Source organism: Patiria miniata, unplaced genomic scaffold (genome assembly GCF_015706575.1).
Source record: "Patiria miniata isolate m_02_andy unplaced genomic scaffold, ASM1570657v1 HiC_scaffold_18, whole genome shotgun sequence".
NCBI lineage: Eukaryota > Metazoa > Echinodermata > Asteroidea > Valvatida > Asterinidae > Patiria > Patiria miniata.
In genome coordinates, this window is record NW_024037056.1 from 12637555 (window position 1) to 12655533 (window position 17979).

The 17979-nt window shown below is 40.1% G+C and overlaps 2 protein-coding genes across 3 annotated transcripts; both read left to right on the plus strand.

Annotated features, from left to right (window-relative positions):
• Positions 1-6: 6 nt before the first annotated feature.
• Positions 7-5200, plus strand: LOC119724657 (serotonin N-acetyltransferase-like). Its single transcript, XM_038195808.1, has 5 exons — positions 7-215; positions 1516-1625; positions 3421-3543; positions 4289-4445; positions 5077-5200. The coding sequence occupies exons 1-5, from the start codon at positions 113-115 to the stop codon at positions 5148-5150; spliced, it is 567 nt and encodes a 188-aa protein (XP_038051736.1). The 5' UTR covers positions 7-112; the 3' UTR covers positions 5151-5200.
• Positions 5201-7056: 1856 nt separating this feature from the next.
• Positions 7057-15749, plus strand: LOC119724658 (cathepsin B-like). 2 transcript variants are annotated; one of them, XM_038195809.1, is made up of 8 exons: positions 7057-7163; positions 7953-8077; positions 10281-10487; positions 11924-12033; positions 12490-12719; positions 13306-13422; positions 14509-14637; positions 14870-14949. In XM_038195809.1, the coding sequence occupies exons 2-8, from the start codon at positions 7961-7963 to the stop codon at positions 14947-14949; spliced, it is 990 nt and encodes a 329-aa protein (XP_038051737.1). In that variant the 5' UTR covers positions 7057-7163; positions 7953-7960. The 2 variants fall into 2 exon arrangements, with proteins under 2 accessions (XP_038051737.1, XP_038051738.1); XM_038195810.1 differs by lacking the exon at positions 7057-7163 and having other exon boundaries at positions 7961-8077; positions 14870-15749.
• The last annotated feature ends 2230 nt before the right edge of the window (positions 15750-17979 follow it).

Below are 17979 nucleotides of genomic sequence, written 5' to 3' on the forward strand. Positions count from 1 at the left end.
TAACAGCAAACAGTCAGCCGAGAACTACATGTCTGGGTGTGTCGGTGTGTGTGTGTCTGCCTTCATTCCCGAACATTAGATACTCTACACACCGTCCTCCTTGCGTGAAATAATGAAATCGTCAAGTGCAGGATTAAAAGTCAACTTTGAATCAAGTTGCATACGGAAGATCAAGGCTGAGGAGGTCCATGAAGTGTGGTCGCTAGAGGCTCAGAGTAAGTCTGTTTCAAGGTCTCAGATTTCTCTTTGAGTGGAGAGGGTTCAATGTGACCAGCAAATACTGAAAAGTCTCAGGCTAGATTTTGTTCTTCTGGTATTTGTTTTCAGCAGTAGCATGACATGCTTACGGAATCAGTCATTTATACATGTACATGTAGGTTAAATAAAATATGGACCGAGTGCTATATGAATTTGAAGGTTATTTTCGAGGTCACATATAGACCGGCCTCATTTTGATGGGTTGGTTGTTTAATAATGATTTTGGTTATACCTAAATGGATCGGTCTAACCTTCAATGATTTTTATTATGTACCTACTAGCTTGTATATTGACGTAACATTGGTATTACCCAAAAAAATGGCCCCAAAAGAATGTAAAATTCCATATTGGCCGGCCCACTATTTGGAAAACTATGGAACTCTTGTAAGCTGTAGTGTTGTATTAAAGTACACATTTTTTGAACTCGTACTCGTACTTTATACATGTACTTTGATCATGAGATGTACCCCTCTCCGGCCGTGCTATATTATACAAATATTGAATGCTTCGAGTGGTGAACTTTGTATCTACAAATTTGTATGTTACATGTTAGTTAGGGTTGACATGCTTTCGAGTCACAGTGTTTCGTTATATACTTTTGTCAATCCTGGCCAGCTCGGATTGGACTGTTTTTGTTTAGTCTTGTTTACTTTTGTGAATTACTTGTTGTATCTTGTATTTTGGCCGAATAGATAACGAAAATAATAATATAATCCTCTCGAGGTTATCCATGGACATTCTATTTTCCCGCGACGAAGCCGAGCGAAACTAGAATGCTCCATGGATCATCGAGGGAGGCTAGTTTTACTTCTCCACGAGATAAAGCATTCAATATTTGTTTTATAACACTTTACCCACAGATTCTACTTGGTTTTGATATTTTGAATTATTTCAATCTGAAAATTTTAGTCATGAAAATTATTTGCTTCGTGAAGTTTAAACCGGCCTTTATGTTCACCTTTTTGAGGAGAAAAATGGTTTCTCTAAAAGCAATTACCTTTACACAAGATGTTCTAAATGGTAAGAATTTGCAAGAGAAAAAAAATGATTTATTTAATATTGGATCAAACAATTCCCTACTTTCCCCCAATTGAAATGCAGTTTGCTCAACCAGGTGAATAATCAAACCAAACGGTAGATTGCAAAACTCAAATTCTGCAGGATGGATTTGTTTGTGTCAATGTACATTTTATTAAAAAAAGAAGGCTAATTTTGATATCGATCGCAGAGATGGAATTTGAATTTGCCATTTCCAAGGTTACCCTGAGATCCCAGCAGAGCATCTGCCGATAGAAAGATACACTCGTGCCCAGAGAGACGCCCCGGAGCTTTTCTGGGGACACTTTGGAAACGGGAAGATGACTGGAGTGAGTTTATTTTATTTAAAAAAACAACGAAACCCAAATGTAGGGACCATTGTTTTAGTGAAGTTCTGCATGTAGCACTTTCAAAATCTAGGATAAGAAAGCCATATTCATAAGCTTATTTCAGTACAAGAATCATTCAAATCACTCATGTACTTTTTAAGTTACGGAGTTTTAAACACAACCACCGTTTTAAAGTTATGTCCACGGATCACAAAAAAAGGTGTGCGTTCGTTCAGCAAAACGAAAACGGCAATTCACCGTGACACACATCCCTATGTGATTTGTTTTCGTTTTGCTGAAAGAACCTTGACCTTTTTGTGATCCGTCTATACAGAACCTTAAAACGGCGGTTGTGTTTAAAACTCCGTAACTTGAAAAGTACATAAGTGATTTGAATGATTCTGGCACTAAAAGAAAGCTTATGGATTGGGCTTTCATATCCTAGATTTTGAAAGTGCTACATTCAGAACTCATGGTCCCGACATTTGGGTTTCGTGCTATTTTTGACGCACCCTGTATTTATTAGCCTTTTGGGGAAATGGTGGACACAATATATAGGCCTAAGAGGGCGATATTTTGGAGTGAGTAAAACTTGTGTTATACCCATTGATCATATGGAGATCAATGGTTATACCCGATTTCAACCTCGTTCGACTAGTTCCACTTTCAACGTCGAGATAATTTCTGAGACCCTGGGACTGAGGTTATCCCTTGCTTCCTGTATTCTGGCTCGATACCGCAACAGAATGTGTGATGGATTTATATCGTGTTTAGTGATTTTATTAGACTTACGTATGTGTTATAATTCGTTTATTGTGAACTCACGTCCAATCGTGCTCAAAATCAATCCTTCATTTTCTATTAATTGTGCTTATAATAATATGTAGTGTAATTTAGATGGGTAATTAAGAATTATAACTTGCTTCCGATCACACGTCGTGAAGAATTTATTTCGTCTGTAACATAGACGCCGCGTACAAAAACACTGACGATTGAAAGTATTTGGCCAGGCACCAGACTACTCCAGGCTAAACTGCACATGCACGATTTTTTTTTAACATGAAAATGATCCACTACCAGGGTGAGAGAGCAGGTGGTGGGAGCGCACTGCTCAACGCCGTGAGGACGAGGTTGGCCAAATTTACCCACTCAGAATAGCGCCCTCCTGTGGTATCCATCAGATAACTTGAAAAGTACTTTAATTATTGCATGAGTGTTATTAAATTGTGCTTTATTAGAACACAGTATGAAGGTAATGTTAGAATCTGGCTTAGGCCAAAAAAAGATAAAAATACTCGGTCTCTGGTCAGCGCGCGCGTCGATTTTAATCATGCGCGTCAACCTTTTTTATTCAAATTAGCACGGAAGCTACAACAGCGCCCCCTATTGTCGCACCTCCTCAAATTTTTGTACCAAGGAGCACCAAGGAATGGGGAGATTGCACCAAGGCAAATGATAAAGGGCACCAAGGCAAATCATGGAGGACACCAATGTATAATGAGGACACAAAAAAGCAAAATAGTACCCACCTTGAATGTACATATTCAAGCTTGAAAAAAAAAGCCACCAAAAAAAAAAAAAAAAAACGTCGCCGCATCAATTCCGGAACTTTGGTCTGACCAGAGACCGATTTTTTTTTTTGGCCTTACGTAAGATTAGGCCTAAATAAGTTCCTTACCATACACTCAGAATGTGGAGTGTCATGTTCTTACATTATTCTTACATAATATTATAACACTAAATCTTTGCTTTGGTCAGGATAACATGTTGTAGTTCGACACGATTTTTCCTTTAGTTTATCTTTGGAACTCGTGGTGCTGGCAGTAAATGGAAATATGATTCCATGTTCAAGCATGACTCAGAGGGCGCTGTTGCTTATCTGAACCTGGTGTGCGTCTACCCCGAGTTAAGAAGAAAGGTAAGTTCATCTTGCTTGACAGATTAAAACTTTTTTAGGTCATGTAAAACGTGCTCTGCAACGGCATAGAAATCTCTAGAAAGGTTACATTCGGAGCAATTACAATATAGCATTATAAATTGGCGCACTCGAAACGATCGAGGATAGATACCTCAAATGAATCACAAAAAGTCTCAAGTCACTCTGGTCAAGTATCAAGCCATTACTCTGGTCAAGTCTCAAGTCACTCTGATCAAGTCTCGTGTCACTCTAGTCAAAGTATCAAGCCACTTTTGTCAAGTCTCAAGTCACTGTGGTCAAGTCTCAAGTCACTCTAGTCAAGTTTCATGCCACTTTGGCTGTCTCGTGTCACTGGTCAAGTCTCACGTCACTCTGGGCAAGTCTCAAGACACTCTGGGCAAGTCTCAAGTCACTCGAGTCATTAAAGTCATCTAAGTCACTCTGGTCAATTGTTAAGTCGCAAGTCGCTCTGGTCAAGTCTCAAGTCACTTTGGTCAAGACACAAGTCACTCTGATCAAGTCTCGAGTCACTCTGGTCAAGTCTCGTGTCACTCTGGTCAAGTCTCAAGTCACTCTGGGCAAGTCTCAAGTCATACTGGACACGCCTTAAGTCACTTTGATCAAGTATCAAGTCGATGTCTTTCTGCTTAAACTTAACTAAGTTAACTCTTGCGAATACTTTATACGACCAAAATAACAGGCAGGCCTTTTCTTTCTTTATATACCTGCCTGTTTGTTCACACAGGGTATTGGTTCGCTTTTGGTGAAGCATTGGGTAACGTATATCGAGGAGAACCACAAAGATGTGACTAAAATGTGCTTCATATGCGAGGACGAGCTGATACCGTTTTACAAGCAACTGGGATTTACATACGTCGGGCCCTCGGACGTCTCCCAACTAGGTACGTTAAACTTCAAATCACAAGAAATAGTGGGAGAATCGAGGCATGTATATAGTCTGGTTCCCCTGCTGATCAAAATCTGTGTAAGTGAAGAGATACAACTTGAATATAATTAACAATTGTTGACTGGATGTGGGACATGACGTTTTGAACACCCGACCGAGGGGCGCGTAACACCCGAGGCAAAGCCGAGGGTGATGTGCGCCCGAGGTGTTCAAAATGTCATATCCCTCATCATGGCAGTCAACAATCATATTGTTTTGTTATACCTCTGTCTTGGATTCTTTGGATTTTTGTGTAAAAATCACAAAAAAACAGCAGTAAACACAGCAATCATGACAATCGAACGTCAACTCAAATGTCGCGTGCTCGACACAGCTGATCGTCTGCTAGTTCGCTGCTCCCACTCCTTATGTGAACACATGGTGAAAGTAGCGTGGGTACCAACGATACAAGCGTTTCACATCGTACTGTACGCACAAAGCCTGTACGTGATGTATCCCACCGGGAGTGTGCTATCGGAATTTTTATAAACTTAACACGTGATCGTTCTAGGCCAATTAAAATACAGTATTCAAGACAGAGGTGTAGCAGTTGTCTTTCTTCTTTTTTTGCCGATGTTTTCTAACAGGTCCCACGCAGTGGTACGATATGGAGTGCCGGGGACCAGCCTACCCCAAGGATGCCGTCAATGCCCTGATATAAGAATCCCGGTACATACAGTTATTTCGCTTTACCGTTTTGGATTTCGTCAACTGAAAAACAGTAAACGAACCATGACCGTTATGTCGTTTACACTTTTGAAAAACGGTCAAACGATATTACGTTAAATGTGGTTATTCTGTTTTAGCAGTTTAGTGAAATTCATTACAGCATAACGATCAATGATTTTGGTTTTACAGTTTTACACAAATAACTTTGCAAAACAGCAAAACGGTCAGTATGAAATACAGACTGTTTTTTAAAATTATTATTTCAGTGTCATAGTTAACAGTCCGTGGTGCATTTTGTGGCGTTGGGCAAGGTGGGCAAGTCATTGCGATAAAACGGTGATATTCTTTGAACGAATTAAGCAATTTCAGTATTTTTTTTCATCTAAAAGTAGCTTATGATATTTGCTTTCCAGTCATTATGAATTTGTGTGCTACATATTTTTAAATATGAAATACATTTTTGGGGGTTTGGGTTCCGCTTCTTGACTCACCCTGAATGAAAATCCAGGGTCCTAATCTTTTCATCCCATGAAATATCAGGATGTCACGTGTAAAACAATGTCAAATAACTGGCTTCAGCTTGTTAGAAAAGTTCTAAATTGGCTTTTAAACAAAATGTCAACAATCTAAGACAGGAACCTTGTCCCACCTTGTCAACCAGTCCCACACCTCTTCAGTATACATACTGCATCAATTAAATGTGTCAAATAAAACATCTGGTTCCTAGTCTCTACTTCTGCAGTTTCTTTCCGTAGTCATGCCACCAGACTACTGACGGGTCAATCTTTTCAAAAAGTTGGATATATGTGACCCGCTCTGCAAAAATGAGTCTGATGTCGCATAATTTGAATTCAAGCTTTTGTCATTTTGAAATGGAAACAGTAAAAATTTGCTCAAAATTTTGATTTTTTTGTTTTTGTTTTATTTTGGTTGTTTGATAGTTTTAGTTCAAATATCTTACACAGAAATGTAAATATTGTAAGAAAAAGAAAAAAAATATGAATCTTTGGTGCTTTTCTTGGTTAGTTACAGTGTATTTGTCATTTTTCAAAGCCTTTTTTCTCCATTGAGACACTTCTAGCTTTGCAAAAACTTTACAGAATTAAACAAGCACAACAATGCAACCAAATATCCCAGAGAGGTCCATGATATACCAAATGAAAGCTTATTTCATTCCCATTTCATTAATGTAGTTAACCCAAAATGTCAGTTTTGCCACAACAGACTCATTTTTGCGGAGCGGGTCACATATATGTACCATGCTTTTATCTTAGCTTTCAAATTGAATTACTTTTGCATTAGCCTCAGGTGCAAACTGTAGAAGAAATGTCTTCTCATATTGAGACCTGAAACTTGGCTACGCTTCAAAAACTGTTTAGCAATTAAACACTTTTCTAAACACTTTCTTGCCATCAGGTTGTAAACATGTTTAAATACTAAACATGTTTATAGCAAGGGTGGAAAGTGTTAAGCAGTTGAAACTGAAGTGAACACATAACGTTCAGCTTCTAAACATGTTAAAGAAGTGATAGCATAATTGTATTTCTTTGCCTCAGGAAAGTTAGAGAGTTTTGTCGGCTGAAGGGCCGGGCGGGTGAAGTTGGCCTAGTTTTGTTTAGCATGTATTTTTTCACTTCAAAGTCCTAGTCTGGTCCAAGTCCATCGAAGAGTAATCAAACGTCAACCTTTACACCCGTCACTGTATCGCCCGCCAAACCCATGTCCCACGACAACTATTTGAAGTGTTTGCTGAAACCACAAATATTGAACTGGACACTTGAGTGCCCAACAAAGGGTATTTGTAGTGTCGCCCCTGGATCTATTTTATGTCTCCATCACAAGACCTATTGGACTCCAGCACATCACGAGTTCAGAATCAGGTGACTGGGTATTGTTATCAGTGTGGGTCGGTATATAAAGCTAGGGGGTGTGTGCGGTGTCTGACGCACATCGGACTTGGCGATCGGTGGTACTGGTTTCGACAGTAAACGGAAGCTCAAACAAGGTAAATCATGTACATTTTTGCATTGAAATGTTTGTTGAGACTGTTTAGTTAGTATGTAGTAAGGGGTGGGGGTCTGGGACTTTTGGGTGTATTCTTCCTGACATCTATCCAAAACATTGATTCCTACATGTCAAAATGTCACAGTTATTTGATCTTGCGCGCACACGTCTACTTTAATAGCATGGCATTCCATTCATGTAACTTTTCAAGTTTTAACAGTACTTCTTCCGGGTATTGGGGGTGTATAGACCTAGTGCCGAAGAGGTTTGGAACTCAACTGAATGCATCATGGTTTTGTCATTTTCCCGTAAAATCGATAGTTTATTAAATTTATTTATTTATGTATTACATTTCTTTACCAAGAGTATGCCCAAACAGTTTAAACCTGGTTTCCATTGGGGCCCTGCGTACATTACAAATTATTAAATAAAGTTAAGTAAAGTAAAAATCACAAGGAAAAAATGTACATTGGTGAAACAGACTGTAGAACAGTAATACTTACAAATACGTACAAGTATATACTTTACAAATATTTACAAAAAAGACAGATTTATACATAAAATGTTATTCAAAACATATACCAGTAACAGGCATGAGCACGGGTAGGTGAACTGACAAAACAAGTAAACGTTTGGTCAAATTTTAGTTAGCTGATTGTTCATGATGTCGGGGTGCGTTTAATACTCCTCGTGCTTCATGACCAAAGTCATTTTTGGATCATTTAAAAATAGTTTGAAAACACTTACATTTGGGATTGTAAACAAATTATTCGTTGTTCTTCACTTTCAGCAATCAAGATGCGTTTTGCGGTGTTTCTTGCCAGCGTTCTGGCGGTGGCTACGGCCAAAACTGACTTCCTGGAGTATTCTGCCAATATGATCCAGCACATTAACTCCATGGACACAACATGGAAGGTAGGTCTAGTCAACGACTGTTACATATCGGATTTTTTAATTTTTCTAAAATTCCTTGCATTGACAAGTCACAATTTCTTGTCGTATTCAACATGTTTAAGACCATGTAGGAAAAATACGAAATTGAACTAAAATGTAAAAAGCAGTACCAAGCTGTATAGTCCAATATATTTAATAGTGCACAACCGTGACTTGGTATCAGTATTTATAAACACGTGTTTGTTATTTGATAAATAAGGAAAGAGGAAATGTGTTGCAAACTAAGCACCAATATTCACAATGATATCCTGTTCGGCATAAAACCCTCGGCATCAAAACAACTTCAGCGGCTCATGTGTGGGCGGTATGTTCCGGGTCATTGAACAGAACTAGAATGGGCTTGAGTGTTTTGTGGTAGGACGTGTATTAAAGGAAAACTGTCCTTCAACCTTTCCGTGTGGAATTTTTTTGGGGGGGATACCAAACTGAAAACAAAAAATGGCAATGGCAAAGTTCGAACTATTATTGGGGTTACTCTAAGGCCCCAAAAAAGTCTCCGGTTTCTGGTATGGAGCTTGCCCAAAAAGTGGTGCGGCGACGCGGCTTTTTTTCTGACTTTTTTGCTTCAAATGTCGGCTGATGACTGCAAATGGTGCCCTACTAGTGCAAATATATGGGAGTCCAGAGACACGTTAAAATTGTGCAGCAGCAGGATTCCAGTCAAACCAGTGAGTTTGACGGTTTTGAGACATCATCTTTGAAAAAAAAACTTTTTCATTTTGCCGAAGCGCATGGCTACGGCGACGCGCGCGCATACCAGAAACTAGAGACTTTTTTGGCCTAACTAGGCATAAAACGATGTTTTAACAATCACTTTTTTCAATGTCATCCTAGCTGTTTACTTAAAGCCACGCAGGATAATTTGTAATCACTTGGAAAGTATACCTACCGATTTAATGACAGAAATCTTGTTCAAAGTGAAGATAGGACTGGTTTTCAAATAGGCCTTCCCTGTAAAATTATTCCGCCTGTAATGGTATCACTTGGAAGAAAATTGTAGCATGACAAAGGCGTAGCCAGCGGGGGGGGGGGGGGGGGGGGGGGGGGGGTAGAGGGGTAAGGGGGTATCCCCCAATATTTTGTAAAGACTGCCCTTTTCCATTCAAATGCCTTTTTTTCACCAGCGTTACCCCCCCCCCCATATTTTGTAAAGAGTCCCCTTTTTTCTGAACAAGTGCCCTTTTTTTCTGAACAAGTGCCCTTTTAAAAAAAAAAAGTTGTGCCCTCTTTTGTGCCATTGGCCGTTCCGTACGTGTGCCTTTTTTTTTTTAATTTCACGCCTGTATCGCCCCGAAAAGCACCATATATTGTCTATTAGTGTACATAGTGTGCATAATCGTCGGTTTCGAACAGCGCCCCCATCGACAAATGGTACCAGCTTAATTCCAGCCAGGGATTTAAATTTGTTTTTCTTATCTTAACCTAAATCACATTATACATGCTCAATATCACTATAAAGCAAGTTGCTGGTAGTGCGCTATCAGTCTCGAGTCAAGACTTTGACCAATTTTGTTTTCATATTGGTTCGTTTCGGTGACAATTTTTTACTTTTTCTTGTGTGGGAAGATAATTAGGGGCCAGGTCATATCAGTATTACTGTGTAAGAACAGGTTGTCGTTAGTTCTTTATCTTGGATATTGGTGGGCAACTTTGTATTTTTCGGGGGTCAAGGGCACACGGAGAAGGGACACAACCGGCCTTCTAAAATCCATTTCCCAACTTCAAGTTTTCTTTGAAAGAATGAATCTGTATTTGAAAATCTCGGTCGATATAGAGACGCAACTAGACTCGCAACTACATGTATAGTAAATAGTGAAGTGGCGAGTCATATTTGAAGCTCGGGCCTTAAGATTAAGAACGAATAAGAGGAACATTCCCACGTTACATCAAATGCCACATCTTCTTGAGCTCGAAATGCTTAACACACATTCAGATACGGGAAGCTATAGTTTAGTATCTCGGAGTCTACTACTAACGCCGCTATAACGAACACCGCTATAACGAACATTTGGCTGTAAAGAACATCCGTTTTCCTCCCGCCTATTACATTAATGTTATAATGCACAATCACTATAACGAACGACCATATTGCGATTGGAATTGAACTTAAGGCAGGCTTTGGGAACGAAGTTGCATTACCGCAGTGTCTTTTTCCTCCACCCAGGCCGGACCCAATTTCGTGGGCGAGACCCTGGAGTCCGTCATTGCCCGACTCGGAGTCAAGTACCCGCTGCCAGTGGACAAGAAGCTGCCGTTGTACTTCCACGAGGACGTCAGCGACATCCCGATGACTTTCGATGCGCGCATGAAATGGCCGCAGTGCACCACCATTCCGCTGATCAGAGACCAAGCAGCCTGCGGCTCTTGCTGGGTAAGGACACGTGCTTGGGTCACGTGACAGTCCATCACGGTTGCTTCAGTTGACAAGGCCATAGGGATGCACACCCCTGTATTAAAATTCCCAGACACCAGTGCTTAATGCCCACACTTCAAAACTCTTTTAAAAATACTTGGAACTCTCACAGGCATTTAAGCTGCACGAAAAAATGATGATTAACATTGTCATCTTTCATTTTCCTTTAATGTTTTGGTCGGTTGACCATTGATCTTCGAGAAATTCTTTCGGGCCTAATTGCATCCAAAATGCTCAGACTTGGAAGCCCAAAATCCGGGCCACAGGTTCATTGCCATATCTCCTCAATTCCCCAGTTTTATGGCTCTCAGAACTCTCTAATAGAATATTTTGAGGGTATAACTTTTATTCGTGAGCTCGGCGGATGGGTTTAGGCCTATTTACAGGTGTGCACCCATAGTTCGTTGCTCCCAGGGTGACGCCAAATGCTGCTTTTCAGCGCGCTGCACAGACTTCCTATGATGGCAAATTGTCTGCCACGATACCTTATGATGAAAAAAACTCAATAGCGACCGAGCCAATTAATCGAAAGTCAAAAGGCCTGATGACTTTGTCGAATTACAAAAAGCACGAAAGCCTTGTCAAAAGGCTACTGGTTGATAAGCCTCTTTAAAATTTCCCTTCGTTTTGATTGGCCGGGCTGTCAAGAAAATGACGCGTGTATATTCAAATTAGGGTGATTCATGACGCGCGTCACTCCTCTGGTCATGAGTACGGTAGCCGATTTCTTATTAAACCAAAGTTCAGACTGAAGAAACGCCACACAGAAATAAATGAGAGGAATTGCGAGGGCTTTGTCTCGACAGATGCACCTCCTGATGACAATGACAAGCCCAATAGCCTAGTGGCAATAACGATGACGACGACATTGTCGTTGAAATTGGTGACCGTATGGGTGATAAGGTTTTTTTGCGTAGATTACTATCAAATGCAATTTGGGCGATTCACAATGCAGTGCGCCACCAAAAGTTGGCCACAGAGAGTTAGTTTTTCCCAGTGCATTGTGGGAGATGGTCGACAAATTCGCAGCGCGGGACATTTGAAATTGTTAGTTTTTTTCCGGTCAGTAGTTTCGTAAGCGTATGATTCGAGGATCTGTTTGCCCTTTTCCTTTCTTCTTATCAATATGGTGTTTTTTGTAAGGCAGCAGAACGCTATGCCCCAATCTATGACATATTAGCTTAAGTTGTCTTCTGACACTCATTCAAATGGACCAATTGTTTTGTCGACCGTAAACCTGAAAAGTGGACTCTCCATGGCAAACTCTTGGTGGCGCACTGCATTGTGAATCGCCCGAATTGGCACGGTGTCCAAAAAAAAGGAAAGGAAAATGTTGTGATCATACAGTAAACTATCCCCTTCCTTATTAAATATTTAACGTTTTGTCGTTTTAGGCTTTTGGTGCAGTCGAGTCCATGTCGGATCGTGAGTGTATTCACAACATGGTCCAGGTGAACATCTCGGCTGAGGAACTGAATGACTGCTGTATGGAATGTGGTGACGGGTGAGTGTAGTCTGGTTACCAGACCAAATGTTTCTCACTATTTCTACCGAATCGTAGGTAAGGGAGCCTCCACGGCTAAAAGTAAACATAACGGCTTGAAGGGTGTTGGTTGCAAAATACGTTATAGACCCAAGTGTCAAATTTAAGGAATTGAATACATTACATTGGGAAACCTGTACGGTGGTTATGATGTCCGACTACGGTTCGTAGGCTCAAACCCTGATATGGCGCACGGTGTTCTTGGGCAGGACACTTTACTGCAATTGCCCCTCTGGGAGTATCAATTGGGCAGAGAGTAGAGACCAGATCGCACTGATTCTGAGCTTCTACAGAAAACTTGTCCCCTAGCCTAATAAACAATGGTATTACTAAATTGTGAAGCGCTTTGAGACTTTGCTACGAAGCGCTGTTTTAGCAAAATGACCTTAATCTGTTTCTACCTTTGTTTGCGCCAAGATGTGGTGGGGGATATCCCAACGAAGCCTGGAGTTTCTGGAAGACCAACGGCCTAGTCACCGGCGGTCTGTACAAAAGCAAGAGCGGGTGCCAGCCCTACACCATCCCCAGCTGTGACCACCACGAACCCGGTCACCTTAAGCCGTGCGGTGCCGAAGTCCCTACACCGAAATGCATGAAGACCTGCATACCTGGCTACAGCGTCGCCTTCGACAAGGACCGACACTATGGTAAATAATACCAACTTGTTCCGGGGCCGGATAGGATAGCCCTGTCCTTGCAAGAGGCAGCCAACTACACTCAACCAAAAAAAGAAAGTCCCCCTTCCAATACTTTTTTGTCTAACTCAAACACTACTGAGCACCTCTCGCTCAAATAACGACTAATAAGTACAGAAATTCCTTAGCAATCCAGCCATACTCTTTATTTGGCCCAAAACAGTGATAATGTGTACGAAATTGTGCAATTATGACAAATGATACCGAAAACAGTTGCACATTTATATACGTGCAAATTGTGGTTCACACTCACCTTGCACGTATACAAAAGTGCAACTTTTTCGGTACCATTCGTCATAAATTGCAAAATTATTTTGTACACAAGTCATTATCACTGTTTTGGGCCAAATAAAGAGCATGGCTGGATCGCTAAGGAATTTCTGTACTGATCAGTCGTTATTTGAGCAAGATGTGCCCAGTAGATTTTGAGTGAGACAAAAAGCATTAGGGGGGACTTTCTTTTTTGGTTGAGTGTAGTCGGAAGTCGACAAACTGCATTGCTCGAATTCATGCTTTATATTTGTTTTGTTCTATACAGGAGGGAGTGTGTACACTATTTCCTCAAATGTCATGCAGATACAGAAAGAGATCATGACGAATGGGCCCGTGGAGGCAGATTTCACTGTTTACGCCGACTTCCCCACCTACCGATCAGGTATGTTTAGCCATATTTTTGAACGAATGAGGGCGCTGCCGTAACGGACGCCATTTTGGGGTTAAATTTGAACGGGCGTTAATCCAAAATTGACGTACGTCGTTTCTCTGATTCAAACATTACATTTATTTATTACAATTAAGATTTAAGTTAGGTTATATAGGTATGCCTAGTAAACGCTATTTCGACTGGTTTGTATACCCAGAAAATGACGTCACACCACCCCAATTTGTTTTTAAAAATTCACAAGACATGCACCACCAAGAGGCTATGTAAGGCCCTTTTTGTAACGCATTATGGGAAGAAGTCGACTATCTGCGAGCCCATGTTACCTTTGCATCGGTTAGGACTCGGTGGTTTATCGTGCTATTTAGTTTTGGAAGCGGGTTCTGATGTTGGCTGTGTTTTAGTGGTGATGCAAAAAAAAAATTGGAGGACTGTAGTATAATATAGAATCCTGAAATGTGTCGACCATGCAGCGAATACATGTAGTGGGCCAGTCTTCGCTTATCCTCTTTTTCCACCTCTGTGTACTTTTTGCAACTTCTCAGTGTGTCCCAGTTTGTGTAATTTCAGGCAGGGTTTGAATGACGAAAATGTTGGTATATTCTTGTGTTCTACAAACACCAGTTTTGTGCATTATATTGTTATGAGCCAGTTTGGTATTTCTGTTGCGCGTGCGCGCATCAACATTTGGCAATTTTCCTTCCGGGATAAATGTTTCGCCTTAAGCGTGCAAAATCATAGCGGGTACCAGCAAAATTCAAGAAATGCTCTTGTTCTAAAGTAAGTACCAAATCTAAAAGGTTTGAACAGCACAGTGTTATCCTGTGCTCTAAATTTTGTGCGAACGAAAGTCACCATCGTCTTTTGATTGCACGAAAATGTGCAGAATACAGATTCGTTTACCACGTCCCTCGACTGCAAATTTTTTCTGCCACGTTTATCCCGAAGTAAAATAAATCGTCGAGTCTTGTTCTGCACATGCGCATTTGGAATACCTGCAAGCTGACTTCTTGTAGTCACAGCGCCCTCCGGTGTCAAGCGGTTTATGATCCAACAAAGTATACACATTTTGACCAACAGGTGTATACCAGCACAACAGTGGAGGATTTCTGGGAGGACACGCAGTCAAGATTCTGGGATGGGGCGTTGAGGGCGGTGTGGACTATTGGCTGGTTGCCAACTCGTGGAACCCAACCTGGGGTGCCAATGGTAGGTCCTATAATTATTAAGTGACTATTTTTTGTGTGTGGATAAAATGGCTAACGGCTTAGATTTTTTTGCCTTTAATAAGCATGCAGTCTTTAATCATGCAGCGTCTGTATTTGGAACCATGAACGTTTTCATACTGAAGCTAGCGGCGTGTGTGTCCGCCCACTGAATTGGTAAATGCTTTGACTGTGTTCTCGAATTGACAACATTTATGTATTTTATTCGCACTTAGGCTACTTCAAGATCAAGCGTGGGGTTGACGAATGCGGCATCGAAGATGACATCAATGCCGGCATACCCAAGAAAATGTAAACAAGTTTCGATATTCCTCTGGAAAAACAACAACAGAGATTAAGAACTGTAATTTGCTTGGGAATTCTTCTTTTAATAACTGAAATCAAACTGAAATCTAGAAAATTGAATAATATGATTGTTGATGGCGGATGATAGTCACCAAGTGACATATATATATAGTGACCAAAAGGGGCCAATTTTCATGGATTTGTGCTTGATTTACTGGACGGTAAATATTGCTTAGCAGTGAGTTGAAGCTAGTTACTTGCGTGGAATGAGACTACTTCTCAGTTGATTTATGCTAAGCACATCGGTTCGCTGAGCAATATTTACTGCAACAAAAATGTGGGGATGGAATTGTCGGGATGTTTTAACATTTTAGCCCCTGTTTTAATTCCACATATGACTCCGCCTTTGTAATCAAGTTTTATCACATCTTTGCAAAAAACTTAAGAAGATTCAAGCAATGAACCATCCTCTGGTACACCAAATTGAATGAGTTAAGCACTATATCATTACTAGTTATATTCCAACGGCCCATTCAGTTTTTCTATACGTAGAACTTCATTACTGGAGTCAATAAGCCTTTACCATCTGAACGAATGGTGTTAAGGCGCCCCCTGTCTGAACGTTGTCTTCAAAAATCACTAAAGAACTCGTTCCCAGATGATGTTTAAATCCTTTCCCTTTTCTTCTTGCATGTAATCATTACCATAGGCCCAATACTCCCAGTAGGTATGTGTAACGATTTTAATTGGGGATTTTGGTTGGTGGTGATCGGTTGGCCAATAAAATGCTGATTATAAACTTTAAAAAAAGTTTGGGTTTTATTTAATTGTGTTTCTCTGTGTTTGGTCTTGTAATGTGTTTCTGGATTTTTTTTTATTAATGCATTGTATTTTGAGAGGTATGATCGTATGATCGGAGGGGGCCTATAAGGCCTTTCAAATTTCTTGAAAATGTTTCTCGGAGATGTGGCCTGGACCTTATCCTCGTATTCAACAGTAACTCTTAATTGGGGGTCGTGAATTAATTAAATTACAGAAACCCGTTTTGTGGGTTTTCCATGGTGCCTTGCTTGGCAACCAATTAAAAAAATCTTAATAATATCAGTTACAGTTATTTTTAGAACTATAAATAGATTATTTTATTTTTTATTTTTTTTACACTGGACTGGTACGAAAGACGAATTAAGTTTGGCGAAATGTGCCTGATAAATAATGCATTGCAAAGGTCGTGTAAAAGGAGCTGGTACCCGGCACTGGAACAAAAGTTGACAGAAACGGATGGGCACCAGTGCAAACGTCTTGATGGCACAAGAGGGCGACATACACTTTATTCATATCCTGCAGAAAAGATGGCGCGGTAAGTTTGCATTTTGGGGTGTGTTGCTTCGAAAGCAAATAAATCATTACAAACGTTGTCTTTCTGTTTAGGTTTATACAGTAATGAGTTGTTGAACAACTCATGTCTCCTAATAACTTGTGATAAGGGGAAACTGGGGAGGAATTTGTGTCTACTAATGGCAAGAAAAACGAGTGCGGTGAGTTTGGCATGTTTGTGCATGTACTCAAGCGTGACGACATACACGTGTTACGGTGTACGTTTTGAATTTTTTTCGTTGCGTGCGTAGCTCAGTGTTGTATTCTTGGCGAGATAGCGCCGTGGTTCACTCATGCAGAGACGTGTGAATGCGTTTAGTTGTGATCAGAAAGCTGGTTCGAAGCATCATGGAGCATATGGAGCTGCAACTCCAGTATGTTTTATGGGATTTACTGTTTCATATTATGTATTAGGCCTATTGAAATAAAGGTGTATATTAAAACTGTGTATAATTATGTTGAGCGTTGTGTGTATGTGTTTTACTCCTAAGGAAAAATAAGCCACCAGACGCCGTTTGTTTAAGTGCAACGTTAGCTAGGATGATCCTAGCGTTATGTTTATGCATAGTGCAACGTGTGAGCCTCCCAATATTTTTTACTGTCGCTCAGTCCCAAATTCGACATTTATCAAGTGACATTTTTTTTTCACCATTTCGTATGTATCATTACTTATGGACCAGGATATTTTGGGTCTTCGGGTTCGGTTGGCATTTGGGTTGCAGTTGGTTGAACGTTAATCTACAAGATGACGTCATTGGGTTGTGCGGCGGTAACCACAAGAGGGCCCCCTTTTATTTTTTCCCCGTTTTAAAATAAATCCATCCAAATGATTAATTAACCTCTAGCATTCTAAAAAAAGAAAAGAAAAAAGGACGCTATCCAGTTTTTCTGTCCAAAATTTGTATTTTTTCAATCAAACTTTTGTATGAATGAAGTATTCAAGGTGATGTTATAAATAAATATTTAGCCTTGTTCGTGACGTAGGCCTGTGTGATAGAAATGTCAAAACTTACCCCAAAACAAAAATATTGTGCCGAAAAGATAACATTACAATTGGCTTATCACGCCGCTTGGCCATATGGGATTCTCAACATGCATTGGAAATGGTCACGTGACAATTAACGTAAGTCTAAAGTTTTTTTTAAATAGTAAGAATTGATAATTTTCAGCATTACATTAGTTATAAGCTTTCCAATGAGACATCGCACCAAAAAAATCGGCCCATGACAAGTAATAAATAAATTTATTTCAACTTTTGAATTAAAAGCGGGACGCTCCTAATTCGTTCTGAAAAGTGTGCGCAATTTCTGAACTGGAGCGCGCCATTTATAAGCACTTTTTATAACTGTATAAAGGCCTGCAAAAACAAACAACTTTATTTGTTACAGGACATTATATATTCCTTCAAATTTCGTATTGAAAAGAACATCGAAATTTCGAAAAAGCACTTTTATCATGCCAACTTTAAAAATGCATGTTTTATAAAAAAAAAAAATGAAAAATTTGTTTTAAAAAACACTTAAAATACCGAATTTTTCGTTTTGGTACCATGTTTACCGGACTTTACCCCCGATAAAAGTTACGAAAAGTATCCAACCGATTGGTTTATTCTGCAAATCGTGGGCAAAGCTGTTGCCTCTGAATTTCAAATGTCAACCAAATGCGC

Excerpts from the sequence above, each read along its gene's own strand:
- LOC119724657 (XM_038195808.1), top strand. The coding sequence starts at position 113 with ATGAAATCGTCAAGTGCAGGATTAAAAGTCAACTTTGAATCAAGTTGC. Across the intron at positions 3,544-4,288 it reads ACCCCGAGTTAAGAAGAAAG|GGTATTGGTTCGCTTTTGGT; the intron begins GTAAGTTCATCT and ends TTGTTCACACAG. Across the intron at positions 4,446-5,076 it reads CTCGGACGTCTCCCAACTAG|GTCCCACGCAGTGGTACGAT; the intron begins GTACGTTAAACT and ends GTTTTCTAACAG.
- LOC119724658 (XM_038195809.1), top strand. The coding sequence starts at position 7,961 with ATGCGTTTTGCGGTGTTTCTTGCCAGCGTTCTGGCGGTGGCTACGGCC. Across the intron at positions 12,034-12,489 it reads TGTATGGAATGTGGTGACGG|ATGTGGTGGGGGATATCCCA; the intron begins GTGAGTGTAGTC and ends GTTTGCGCCAAG. Across the intron at positions 12,720-13,305 it reads CGACAAGGACCGACACTATG|GAGGGAGTGTGTACACTATT; the intron begins GTAAATAATACC and ends TGTTCTATACAG.